Raw genomic sequence first — 14319 nt, 5'->3', positions numbered from 1 at the left:
AAAATGTTTTTCTCTTTTAACAATGAATTCCTCTTATCAGTACGGATGCTCACATTGAGCATAAAAAAGGACATGCATATTGCATAGCACCAATGACACCAGGCCAATAGTGTCCCTACCAAAGTTCAAATCAAACCTACGCCCTTGCGATGAGGATTGAGATAATAGTGGGAGGGAATCAACTCTATCACTCTATCAACCTTAAACAGAGGGGCTGAACTCATATTTCAGCTTTCAAAAACCTACAATGCAGCAATAGAGTTGATTCCTTCCCGCTATCATCTCAACCCCAACCCCCATGCAAAGGACCAAAGTATCTCGCCTGGTCAGCCAGGCCAACAATGACCCTAAAGACTGGTTACCATGGTGGCGCTCCAAGGCAGCAGCCAAGAGCAGCTCCTCTCAACAATTTCACAAAATATGCTGCTTAAAATTATGCAAACTAGACATCAAACCCGCATCTATGATTGCCAACACCTGCTGGAGCTACAGTCACAAAATTTTTTAAATAATGACATTTTTGACTGTTTAAAAAGCTGCGGAGTGCTACGGTACAATGTCAACGAAACAACAATAACGGATGGAGATGCGCAAGACTGAGAAAGCGAGGCTGCAGAGGGAGACTAACTGTGAAGCTAAAGAGAAATCCCCACAGACCACCGCTTCCATCAATCCTGCTCTCCAATGTCCGCTTGTTGAAAAAAAAAGAAAAAAAAAGGATAATCTCTGACTGGAACCCTCTTTAAAATAGGAGATATTTAGCTGCAGCGCCATCATTCTGACAGTCTTGCCAGCTATATCAGACTGTGCTGTTGGCCCAGGGGGGCTGCTGCTGTACCGCGCCAATAGAAACAAAGAGTCTGCGTGAATGGAGGTTCCTCTGAGACTGTTCCTAGGAAACCTTTGGCATCTAGAGGGGAATCACAGCCCTCTGCAGGAGAAAATGAGGAGAGCACTCTAGATGCTTCCCTGCCAAATGATGAAACATCACCAGCAGGCTCCTCCCGGCCCCCTCAAGCTTCCACACCTTCTCCATCATCATCTGTTGCTGCTAAAACCTGCCGATGGCACCACTGTTGCTTCAACCATGTTAGCCTCTTCAACCCAGGGGGCTACCACCCTCACAGCATCGTCATCCTTTCTCCCCTGAGCCAGGAGAAGCGAGTGCTTTAGGAGCCGGAGGCAGTAGTAGCAGCTCAACAACAACTGCTGCTTACCTTATCAAGGCTGCACTTTAAGAAATGAAATTGTCAAGAGAGCTGTTCTAAATGAAATTTATTTTCGTCTACACTTGTGTATACAAAATGACAAGTATTTTTAGACCAGTATCTGGTATTGCAGGCAAACAACAACCTTGTCTCCCCCATTACCAAGGGGTGGACCTGTTTTTTGCAGTTCGATTTGCATGTTTGTCTAAGCCATAACAAGGCTTTTGTTTGGTCCACTTTATAAACCTGGAACTCAACATTAGTCCAGAAATTTTGAATTGACAAGTCCAATAATTTGTGTTTTAGATAAGAAAATTAGCAGTATCCATCCAGACTGAGTTACACAGGGCATCAGACAGTCGGGCTCTGCTAAAGCTAAATGATCTCTGGTCTAAGAAAGACCAGACCAATCAGAGTGCGGTAGGTGATCCCATAATGCAGAAAGGCGTTTCTGTAACCATAACAGTCAAGATTGCAATGTAGCAATGTTTTGATAGCAATCATTATGTCTTTAAAAACCAGATTATATCATAAATATGCTAGACAAGCTTTTGTTTGCGTGTCACATCTGCAGTTACCCGATTGGTTTTAAACTGTTTTTGCTGAAGCAGTTAGTCCAGTCTTTGAAATAGTGCTCTACATGCTTATTTCCAGACTGATACGTCGTGTTAAATTAGTCTGGCTGGCCGAGTTAAATAAAAATATAAATCATGGCTATGGCTGTTTTATAACTTTAAGTTTAGCATTAACAGGTTCAGTCGTTTATTGCATATTCAAATGATCCTACTGTCATGAATTGATATAATTAGTTCTAAATCCAGTTCCACCTTTAACATCCAACCTCATCCAGCACAGACTGACCTCTTGGCTCCTGTACAGACCATCTTCCCTGAGCTGAAGATCAGTGCTGTTGTTCGAGGCTCACGAATCCTCATGATTACAGCTGCAAAGCGCTGACGGAAGGTGGGTGAAAAGAAAGTAGGATTAGAGAGTGGATAGTAGAGAAAGGGAACATGGCAGGATTTCCAAACCCTGGTCCTCAGGGTCCTTCATGCTTTAGATGTGTCTCTACTCAAGCACACCTGATTCAAACGGTTGCATTACTTCCTGAGCAGACATCAGATACTGCAAAAGCTTGTTAATCACCTTTTATTCAGGTCAGGTTTGTGAACTAAACATGGACTAAAACGATGCTCCCTGTGGACCAGGGTAAAGAACACTGGAACTGAAGAATATCAGAGCTGTGTACCTTCGGATTGTACTCAGCATTTCTCGCCTGCAGGGCAATGAACTTTAGATCCAGGGGACATCCCAGGTTTACAGTCGAGACAATGTTTCTGCACAAAGAGAAAAGATGGTGAGACAGTGCCTGACAGAGAGCAACGCATTCTGGAAAAGTAGAACCGTCTGCTAGAACCTTCCCACATCCTGTCTTCATACAACCAAACCATTTTAACTGGTGAAGATTTGGGAAATTGACTGGCTGAAAGAGGCTCAGGCCTGGACTACTGAGTGCCCACTATGACCAGAACACCATCGCATGAATATAAGAGCGTTTACCATGTATGTTGGCTGAGCTACTGCCTTCAACGCCTTCACCCACAGATGAACTGAAATAATCTCATCCATGAGGTCAGTTCTGGAAGTTCTGCCCCTTAATCCCCTCAAATGAGACGAACATACAGATCTATCTATTGGTCGGAATTTAAAGACATACCCAATTTTAATCATATTGATAACATTCACAATAGAAATCTGCATTGCACATTATCATATAGGCCTACAGTAAATAAGTATTTGAGAGGTCAAACATTTTCTGTAGCTTTTCTCACAGGTTTTGGCCCACTTCTCCACACAGATCTTTTCTAGATCCAAATTTGAGCTCCCTCCAAAGATTCTCTATAGGGTTCAGGTCTGGAGATTGGCTAGTCCACGTCAGAACCTTGATCTGCTTCTTCCAGAGCCACTCCTTGGTTATCCTGGCTGTTTGCTTTGGGTCATTGTCATGCTGGAAGACCCAGCCTCCACCCATCTTTCCGTAAAAGTTTAAAAAACAATCCACTGGACTTGGTTTCCAATGACTGAGAATCATCAGCATATTCAACCCATCTTTATTGCTCTAACTGAGGGAAGGAGGTTGTTCCTCAGAATCTGGGAATACATGGCCCCAGTCATCCTCTCCTTTATGCAGTGCAGTCGCCCTGTCCAATGTGCAGAAATACAGCCACCTTTACAGCAGGGACAGTGTTTCTTCTTCCTCAAAACCTGGCGAGGGGAATTAAGACCAAAAACTTCTACCTTTGTCTAGTCCAATCACAGAACATCCACCCATGACTCCTCTGAAACATCCAGATGATCCAGAGGATCATGCCTTTAGGCAATAGTTTCTTATCTTTATAAAATGTGTATTAGGAGTTATGCTGGCTTTATTTTGTAGGGACGACTTTTATTTTGAAGTGTTGTAAAAAGGAAAGTAGGAAGTAGAAGTGCTTAAGCTGCATTAGAAATTACAAAACAGCAGGCATGTGAAGAGTGCTAATGCAGGAGAAACTGAAGAAATAACCCATTGTCTCAACCCAAAACCAATGCTTTTATGTCCAATATCATTGTTTAATAGTCAAGTTAGTTCTTTAGTGTAAAATTCTGTTAAGACGTTAAGAGTTGAAGGGAATTTATTTGGTTAAAATGCATGCTAGTCTAGAACTTTATTAACAACAGTACTTTATGTTTAGCAAATTGTATTTTCTTTGGGGGTTTCTGGTAGTTTCATTCTTATCACGTAATTTAATCTTATTTGAACTGTGGATTTATTATGAAGATGGCAAATAAATTCTTCATGTCATGAATGATGGAGAGTTTAGCTCACCATCTAGTTGCTCCACCTCAATGGAGGACAGTACTGGAACCTTGAGTATGTTACCCACGGTAACCATGAAATCAGTGCTGCTAGCTTTCCAATCAACGACCCCCATGGCCCCGACCAATCGGGGAACCAGTTGCATCGATCAATCAGCCCCGTGGCATTGTGATGGAGACAAAGCTTTCAGTTAACTTTCTGGAAGTTTATCCGTCCAATAATACCAGGTTCTGGACAGACGGTAGCTCCTGGAGCAGGTGGTGTTACCGGTACGCCGCCATTATTCTGTTTACCGCGTCGTCTGCACCATGACTTGTTGGGAAAATGGAGGTCCGTCAGGTTGGGTTAAAAAGATCAGAGGAAGCGGCCAGCAGATGGAAGCTCCTATTGGATGAGGAAGGAGGCCGAACTCTGCAGACTTTAAACTTTGCTCCCAACAGACCAACGTTTTTATGACCATCCAGTTATTCCCAGTGTTTCTATTTTTCACATGTTGAGCTTCAGCTTTTGACATTAAAATATAATAATCCAGCAACATTCCTGAACTTACTGTAACTGCGGGATGATTCCAGACTTCTCTGTTACGGGGGTCATTGGGGTCATGGGGGTCATGGGGGTCATAGGACAGAAAGGGGAAGCTCTGCTCTCTGGCCCCAGATTAGCAGGTCCCTGCTGAAGGGGCCCTGCAGCTGAATCCGGTGGCTCGTTATCCAGACATATGCCACTGTCCTCCAGAACGTCCAGCGCAGCGTTCTGAGCTGTGGCTGCTTCAGCTGCGAGGAGAAAGACAGAAACAACACAATGGTTCAGGTTTATATACACAAACCAGTGGGAGCCTCAAACTAGCTCAGAATTCAGATTTAAATGTTGGTCTGATTTTAAAGCTTCATCAATCCTCCTCTGATCCATCCATCATGGGCAACACCTTCCACCCTCTGCACCAGACTGTAGCAGAGCTGAGCAGCTCCTTTAGTCAAAGACTTTCACACCCCGTTTGGAAAAACAGGTCCATCTGAGAAGGACACTGCAGGTCCTTCTCAAAATATTAGCATATTGTGATAAAGTTCATTATTTTCCCTAATGTAATGATAAAACTTGAACATTCATATATTTTAGATTCATTGTAGACTAACTGAAATATTTCAGGTCTTTTACTGTCTTAATACAAAGGATTTTGGCATACAGCTCATGAAAACCCAAAATTCTTATCTCACAAAATTAGCATGTTTAATACGACCAATAAAAGAAAAGTGTTCTTAATACAAAAAAGTTAACCTTCAAATAATTATGTACAGTTATGCACTCAAAACTTGGTTGGGAATCCTTTTGCAGAAATGACTGCTTCAATGCAGGGTGGCATGGAGGCAATCAGCCTGTGGCACTGCTGAGGTGTTATGGAGGCCCAGGATGCTTCCATAGTGGCCTTTAGCTCATCCACAGTGTTTGGTCTTGCGTCTCTCAACTTTCTCTTCACAGTATCCCACAGATTCTCTATACCAGGGGTCACCAACGCGGTGCCTGCGGGCACCAAGAGGCCCTCAAGGACCATATGGGGGGCCCTCTTCGTCTTCTGAAAACAGAATAACTCACTCAGTGGGTTAAGTAAAAATTTTTTTTTATTCTGTTGCTCTTCTTTTTAATCATGTATGTATTATTTCATCATGTTAACTATTTCATCATATTTCAGTGGGTTTCAAAATGACAATATCAAAAAGAAAATTAGAAATGAATAAAAGAATAAAATAAGAATAAAAATGATTTTCTTATGGATGAGATTGACTGTAGGTGACCACTGATCCCTCCAGTAATAGGTCAGTATTGGTAGTCCTTCCTATGACTCGGTACCCATGAAGTAGCCCTCAGCCTTAAAAAGGTTGGTGACCCCTGCTCTATACCATGGTCAGTAAACCATTTAGTAGTGGTTTAGGCACTGTGAGCAGGTGCCAGGTCGTGCTGAAAAATGAGATCTTCATCTCCATAAAGCTTTTCATCAGATGGAAACATGAAGTGCTCCAAAATCTCCTGATAGCTAGCTGCATTCACCATCCCTTGATAAAACACAGTGGACCGACACCAGCAGCTAACATAGCGCCCCAGACCATCACTGACTGTGGCTGCTTGACACTGGACTTGTGGCATTTTGGCATTTCCTTCTCCCCAGTCTTCCTCCAGACTCTGGCATTTCCAAATTACATGCAAAACTGAGCAACAGTCCGGTGCTGCTTCTCTGTAGCCCAGGTCAGGCGCCTCTCCCGCTGCTTCTGGTTCAAAAGTGGCTTGACCTGGGGAATGCGGCACCTGTAGCCCATTTCCTGCACACGCCTGTGCACAGTGGCTCTGGATGTTTCTACTACAGACTCAGACCACTGCTTCATCAGGTCCCCCAAGGTCTGGAGTCGGCCCTTCTCCACAATCTTCCTCAGGGTGCGGTCACCTCTTCTCATTGTGCAGCTTTTTCTGCCACACTTTTTCCTTCCCACAGATTCCCACTGAGGTGCCTTGATACAGCTCTCTGGGAACAGTCTGGAACAGGCTGGGAGTTTTAAAGGCCTCAGGAATCTTTTGCAGGTGTTTAGAGTTAAATTGTTGATTCAGATGATTAAGTGCATTGCTCCTTTAGAGATCTTTTTAATGACATGCTAATTTTGTGAGATAGGAATTTTGGATTTTCATGAGCTCTATGCCAAAATCATCCGTATTAAGACAATAAAATACCTGAAATATTTCAGTTAGTGTGCAATAATTCTAAAATATATGAATGTTCAAGTTTTATCATTAGATTTAGGAAAAATATTTAACTTTATACCAATATGCTTATATTTTGAGAAGGACCTGTTTAACCGCAATAACTGCTGCAGTAGAGAATTACAATGACTATCTGACACTGAGTGCAATAACTATATATATATATATATATATATATATATATATATATATATATATATATATAAACACCTTGTGCAGTAAACCTGTATAAGGATAAGAAGTTGTCATATGTGGATGCACTTTATATACTGTATATATCCCATCATGCACATTTTTCTTCCTTTGACTCCTTCTTCTCCTTTGACTATTTGAGCTGATGGAATGAGTACATTTCTCCTCTGAAGTCAATCAATCACCTAAAGAATGTTCTGCTCTTTTCCAAGATCTCAACGAAAAATATGATATAAAAAATACCTAGAAAAATAAATGCAGGCTTTCTGCAGAACAAAGCATATCCCTGCAAATCCTCCGTTTCTGTTCAGTGCTGCTGTGACATGCATCTAAAATGTTTTATTCGCTGAGAAATAAGATGGGATTCAAGGAAGCAGGTTCCTATTCCTAACAGTAAAAACAAACCTGATGTTTTACTAAAGATCAAACTTAAAGGGATCATGAAGGATTTTCACAAATTTTTGAAAAGACCCGCCCTCTTCACTTGAAAATAAATAATGCACATACACAACCCTATACCCGCTGTCAGGAGGGAACGCCTATTAAATGCGGGCAAGGGCGTGCATGAGCCCATTTCTCCTCGTGCACGCTCTGTTTAAAAGTTGCAGTTTGCATCGCTCATACAAGCTTACTTTCCAAAAGAAAATTTGCAATTTTTCCACTATGCCAGACTCACCAGCGATGTTATGCAGAGAATGACCTCCCCTGTTGGGGGAGAGTGCATCGCCAAAAACTCTCGCACGTTGATTAGAAAACATATTGAAATATGAATAAAAAGGGAACTTTTAAACATATTAATTATTTGTCAGAAAGGATCTGGAATGGTGTTGATAGCAGAAGTGAGAAATACCATCCACTGGGCAGGGAATATATTCATTGAAACTGACCATAGCACATCAACATGTCTCCATACAGGTAAAAATCATATTCATTCGAATTTATCTGTCCACCAAAACTCTACATTTTAGTGCATCCATGCATAAGAAATGAGAACATTGAGAATACGTTTTAAAGTTCCCTTTTCGTTGATATTTCAATCCATTTTGTTATCAGTGTGCCAGAGGGGAGGTAATCCTTGGCAGAGGGGTTGGTGAAAATGGGGACGGCCTTACGTAAACATATCACCACAATGATTGACAGTTAGGAGGACCACTTATTGAGATGATCCACCCGGAAAAATACATCCTCCACTGTACAGTGGGTATGGAAATTATTCAGACCCCTTTAAATTTTTCACCCTTTGTTTTATTTGCTAAAAGCAATAAAGTTAATTTTATTTCTCATTAATGTTCATTAAGAATCCCATCTGGACAGAAAAAAAAAATGAAATATAGAAATTTTTGCAAATTCATTAAAAAATAAAATTTTGTCTCTTTATTTTAGCCAGTGTGAGGATTGATGCAGCTTCAATGAAAATATTCCAGGCCTTAAATCAGGCTGATTTTTATTTTATTTTATTCCTCCAACATTGTCATTTTCTTTCAATAAGTTACGGTCAAGTTTCCACTATTTTCTCTCTTAATCTGTCCAATTTATTGGGGTTACTTTTTACATTAATCAGTTAAAGGAGCAGAGTGTCAAAGTAGATCTATCTATCCTAGATTTCACCAGGATACTTGCTTCTACACGTCTGTGAAACATTAACTACTAATAATAATTCAATAGCACTCACGCTTTTAGGGAAACATCTGCTCTCAGGTTAATATCATGATAAATTAAAGGATTTGAGGAATATTTTTGGAGGATGAACATTTTAGATTCAGCATTTCTCCTCCAGAAACATGTTTGACCACAAGGTGGAGCCAACAATACATGGAACCTTTTCCAGATACAGGCCTATTTTATTTTGGAAAACTCCAACTTCCCCTTTAAGAGAAAAGTGCTAATATTCCTCTAGTCTAACTGCTTCCAGAAAGGGCTGCAGGTTTTCTTTCCAAACAAGCAATAGAACACCAGAGAGCATTTATCCCATCAAGCAAACCCATTCTGGAGTCTGGTGTGCTATTGCTTGGAAGAAAAAAAAACCTGCAGCCCCTTGGCGCTTTCTGGAACCAGTTTGACATCCCTGCTCTACCTGGAAACTGCAGGGATTCAGCTTTAATCTGAGGCTGAAGGAATTAAAACCATTGAACATTTCAGGACTGAAACTAAACGGTTCTGCAGTTTAACCTTGTTTTGGTTGTTTTATTTCAGACCTATTTGGTTAGCCTCGTGAGACCATCCTGATCTCGCGAGCTTTCAAGGTTTCACTCGCAGATCAGTCTGGCTACTTTCCGTTAAAGAAAATTTGGAGCCGTTCACCAAACGAATGTCCAATCAGCGCTGGCTTTGAGGCGGGTTGAGGTGTGACGCAACGAGAAGCGCGACAGTTCAGTCTAAAGAACATGGCGGCTTCAGCCGATGAAACTAGCGTTAGCGTGGCTATCGAGCAAGTTTTATCAGAATTACAGAGTATTTCTTCACTGAAAGAAGAGCAAAACACTGCTCTGGAGGCTTTTCTCAGAGGAAAAGATGTTTTTGCTCTTCTCCCGACTGGTTTCGGCAAGAGTAACCTAGCTTGTGGTTGTGTTTTCGTCGTCGCTCTGTTACGTCATATGCTTCGTTGATCTGATTGGTTTATTTGGCCCGTCTATCACCAACATAGGCCAATCAGCTAACCAGTATTTTCGCCCCTTCCCAAAATTACTTTAACGGAAGGTTTCCAGATGGATATGCAGAGCAAATCCATCTGGCGGAGTCAGGTTACTATTTGGTGGGTTATAGAGCCAAGAAGAAGAGAAGTGAGCGGATGTCCCAATATGTTTGGACCCCAGGATGTAATGACCTTTAACCCTTCCAGCCTTAATGTGACTGAAGTTCATGTATTGAGGAGTTAAACCACGCCTCCAAAGTCTCCTTCCTCCTCTGATCCTCGGGGTCTGTCCTCCTCACAGCTCATCCATCAACTTCAACAGGAGATCTAATGCCTGAGGGGCTCCTTTGCTGCTGATGACCCCCCCCCACCCGACAAAACCAAATGATATTCAACCCATCCCCACAAAGCTGCAGGTTTAAAGCACATTGAGGCCCCTCGTCCTGATCAATGGTTAGCATTTGACTTGATTTGCAATATCTATCTATCTATCCATCTATAAATAAATAAAACAGGCCTGATGGAGCTCCTGAGATAAAATGTTAATCGACACTTGGAGGCAATAATCCCTGAAATCAGGTGTTTTCTTTGACTTTCAGGAAACGTTGGTTCACTGTTCATCAGGAAGAAGCTTCCATTCATCTGCAACTGTTCTCTAAATTCAAATTCAGTACATTTTTGTTTTGTTTCATTTTAATAACTATGTGAAATTATCACTTTCTTTAATGGGAGGGTTTGTAAACTATTTGTTTGTAAATTAGAATATAATCATATTTTTGATGATTTTATCTTGAGAGAAAACACCCTGGTATTATTCTGACCCAGTAATGCGTAGAAAATCAACCCTCCATCACCTGCACTGCTAGAGTTGTGATGACTGAGGTCATCAGGCAGGAAGCTGAGGTCCAGATCGTCTCCCAGCCTCCCAGCAGCCTCGGCTCCACCCGACAGCTGGGAGCCGTTATGTGGTGCATGTTGCAGTTTATCAGAGCTCTGCAGACCGAGCTGCTCCTCCACCGCTGAGCTGCTGGAGTCCTGCAGGAAGACATGGAGCAGAGGACGGTTTCATGGACTGGTTTCTAGTTATGATTCCACTGATAAAGGGCACCACTGAATTAGCAGGTAGATTTTGGCTCATCATGGTGTATTTCAAGCAGATGATTTAAAGTACAGACCAATGTACAGTACGTATAAATGGGTTATCACGCTCGGAAACAGGGGCAGAGTTAGATGGGGGGCAAGGGGTGGCCATGGCCTTAGCCAATTCAATTTTTAGAACCAGATTTTGTGTTGTATGGGGTAAATTCTCTCTCTATTCTCCTATTCTGCAGAATCTATTAGTTCAGTCTAACGTTCTGCTCTCTCTGCTTTTCCTCAGAGTAGCTTTGCCTCGTCTGTTCCTGTTTGGCTGTGACTCCATCCTGGAGAGAAACATCAGCTGTGCTGCTTCCATCAACACCTTTGTTTATAGATGTTGGAGATCGGCCTGTTTTCCAGTGTGGTCCTGTTTCTCTGACTGTGACTAACTGGATGTGCTCTCTTCATCCTCTGACATGGGAGCTGGCTCGGAGCTCGTCTGCCTGGCTGTGTGTTTCCTGGAGCCTGGTTCTGCTGGAGGTTTCTTCCTGTTAAAAGGGAGTTTTTCCTCTCCACTGTCGCTACAAGCATGCTTAGTGTGAGGGATTGCCTATGAGTCAATGACTCAAATACAATCAACTGGTTTTCCTTAGATAGAAAACTTTGAATCAATCTGACTGTATGATCTGGTTGAACTGTAAAGGGCCTTGAGATGCCATGTGTTGTGAATTTGGCGCTATATAAATAAAATGAATTGAAATTGAATTGAAAAGAAAGTTATGTCCCTGTAAGTCATCTAGGAGTCTTCAGCGAAATCAGAGATCAATAAACAACTTTAACAATAACCTATATAATCCATTTAATATAGATAGATTCTTTTTATAAAGATCTGAGGTCAGAGGAGGAGAAAAGGAACATCTTAAAAATGGCTTTCATATATATATATATATATATATATATATATATATATATATAAACATGATTTTTTTTTTTTTAGTATAATGATAACTATAAAATGAAATGTCCTCCAGTAGTTTCTACTATATCCTGGACAGCTGCAGTGCATTGGGTCGCCTCCAGCTGCCTGGATTCAAATCTGAGTCACTATTAAAACAGTTTAGTTTGATTTTTATATTGAGATTAAATTACAAGCATTAAAAGACATCTATAAATCTGGATTATTCTCATGAGCCGCCTGAGGTAGCCTAACCAAAAATACATGTTTTATTGTCATTACACCTTTACATGGATGAAAAATAATCTCTCAGGGTATCAAAATAATCTGTCCTTTAATCAAGTTATTGTGAAACCTAATGGGAATATATTTTCACAATCCTAAACCTATTTTCTATTTCCATTTCTTATAGATACAGCTGTGCTTTCTGATTTAAATAAGCCGTTATTTTTTTGGTATGGTTTTTTTTTTTTTGTTTTTTGGTGGTGTTTTTTTTTTCTTTTTTTTTCATAATTTTCCCTCAGTAAATCTTTATTGAAGTTTTAACGTTTGCATAATTTTTTATTTTATTTTTTTAATTTAGACACCATGGATTTGTTAGCAAAAACTGTAGGAAAGTATAGTTAGTCTTAATTTAGAAAATATTGACGTTCTGATTCAGGTTCCTGTTGGAACAGTGTAGACTGACCCTGAGGTTCTGGTGTCGATCCTCTTTCAGTCACCCCCTCAGTGAACAATGGCTACTTCCTGGACAAGGAGAGGAAGAATTGACCCCGCCCCTTTTATTCCTACTATGGATATTTACAAACACCACTGTCTCTGTCAACGTTATTTTATTAACGCTCATAGAAGCAGTTCAGAGAAAATACAAATATTTATTCCTGCTATCTATTTTTATATATATATAACAGAAATAATTATATTTCCTAAAAGGTAACTTTTTCCTCCTGAATATTAAAACAGCCTGGTAATGGAAGACACCATCTAGTCCTTCACCTCCAGCAGGTACAGCAACGCAACATGAAAGGAGACGGAAAGAGCGGAGGAAGACAGCGATGCTGATGAAGAACTTGGATGGAGTCCAGTCCTCCTGTACGCAGCGCTTCCTTCCGAACAACGTGTTGCTTGTTGTGTGGATTTACGTTCCATGTTTGACGCCGTACAGAAACCAGCTCCTCTGGATGTTCCTGATTTTTTTAATTTGTAAAATCTGCAAAGCCTCTTAGATTATAAGCACACTAACTGTGAATGTTTTCATATATTGGCTCGGTTAGTGCTTCAAAAAGGATGGTTAATATTTCACAGGATGGTTGATTTTAAACAGTTTGGATTGAATAAAAACATTATAGAATCCAACTTTAGGAATGATCCTTTTTATAGCATAAATAATGGATGTAATAATAATTGATAATCGTTACCACACACTTTAACACAATCAGACTTATAATCAAGGAAATGTTTATACTCATAATTGAGGCTTTTTTTGGTTTATGATTTTTATTTGTCTGATTTGAGCATTCCATAACTTGTTGTTATTATTATTCTAATCTACATATTCATTTTAAACACCTTCCAGCTTTACAGGGAATTCAAATATCACTGCTTTTGTCTGAAGTTTAATGTCAAATTTTTTATCGTTTTATTTACTGCATTCATCAACTTTTTGGGATTATAACAAGACACCAGGAGAACCAAACAATTTAATAAAAAAGCAAAGGTTTAAATATCTGATTTTTTTTTTCATTTTCATCTAAAGTTGATATTTTTAATTTTTTCAGGTTCAGAAGTTCAGGAGAAAAAAAGTGCTAAACTGTTAGAGATTAAGAGGTTGCTCCCTGAAGCAACACCTTCCTGTCGTTTAGTCGGGGTAACGTCCCCCTAAAGACGTAAAGGAAGGTCACGCCTCAGAAACTTCTTAACTTTCCACTTTCAGCACATGAAATGTCCAGTTTCTGCTCACCTTTGCAATAGAATCGTCAAAGTAACGTTCCAGAGCCAAATCATCCATGATCCTCCACCATCTGAGTCGACCAAGGTGTCAGGACTGGCTGTGCACAGCTGGAGCCCATCAGCCACTCAGAGCCTTTTCACTGCAGAAGCTGCTGCTGTCACTCAGCTGCACCTTCCTGTCAGTCAGCGAGCAGATTCAGCCTCAGGCTCTCACTCTCTGCTCAGCTTCACCTCCTGCTTTCACGCCGCCGTTTGAAGGGTCATGCATGAAGCAGAGCAGTAACTGCTGGTGGCACGAGCCGCCTGAAGCTCTGAACATCTAATCAGGAGCTGCATGTCGTTTTCTACAGCATGGCTGTTCAAAGTGCTGAAATGGAAAGAAAAAGGATTACAGAGAACTACAATGGGTAATTAAGATAAAATTATTTGATTTAAAAAAAGGTCAAATGTAAAAGGTAAAAAAGAGTGACTACCATAATGCACACATACGGAAGAGGATTAGGGCCACTGGCAAAAAAAAAATGCTAACTGATTTTTAAATTTTATTTCAGTTTAACATAGGATTCCTATATTGTATATAGGATTCTCAGAATTCTGACTTGTTTCCTCAGAATTCTGACTTTATTCTCAGAATTCTGACTTTAATCTCAGAATTCTGACTTTTTTCTCAGAATTCTGACTTTTTTCTCAGAATTCTGACTTT

General features: G+C 40.5%; 1 protein-coding gene across 1 annotated transcript in view; it reads right to left on the bottom strand.

Moving 5' to 3' along the window:
- LOC107084871 (TATA box-binding protein-like protein 2) overlaps window positions 1-13761 on the bottom strand; it is a 23162-nt gene extending 9401 nt beyond the window's left edge. The window contains exons 1-6 of the mRNA XM_015374920.1: window positions 13627-13761; window positions 10489-10669; window positions 9028-9036; window positions 4616-4832; window positions 2458-2545; window positions 2070-2161 (exon numbers count right to left, since the gene is read on the bottom strand). Of these exons, the coding sequence (XP_015230406.1) occupies window positions 2070-2161; window positions 2458-2545; window positions 4616-4832; window positions 9028-9036; window positions 10489-10669; window positions 13627-13674 (635 nt within the window). The 5' untranslated portion in view covers window positions 13675-13761. The remainder of the gene's footprint in view (window positions 1-2069; window positions 2162-2457; window positions 2546-4615; window positions 4833-9027; window positions 9037-10488; window positions 10670-13626) is intronic.
- Window positions 13762-14319: the final 558 nt, after the last annotated feature.

This window comes from Cyprinodon variegatus, unplaced genomic scaffold (genome assembly GCF_000732505.1).
Source record: "Cyprinodon variegatus isolate N-32 unplaced genomic scaffold, C_variegatus-1.0 Scaffold110, whole genome shotgun sequence".
NCBI classification, from domain to species: Eukaryota; Metazoa; Chordata; class Actinopteri; order Cyprinodontiformes; family Cyprinodontidae; genus Cyprinodon; species Cyprinodon variegatus.
This window is presented reverse-complemented; position numbering and strand designations above follow the sequence as displayed.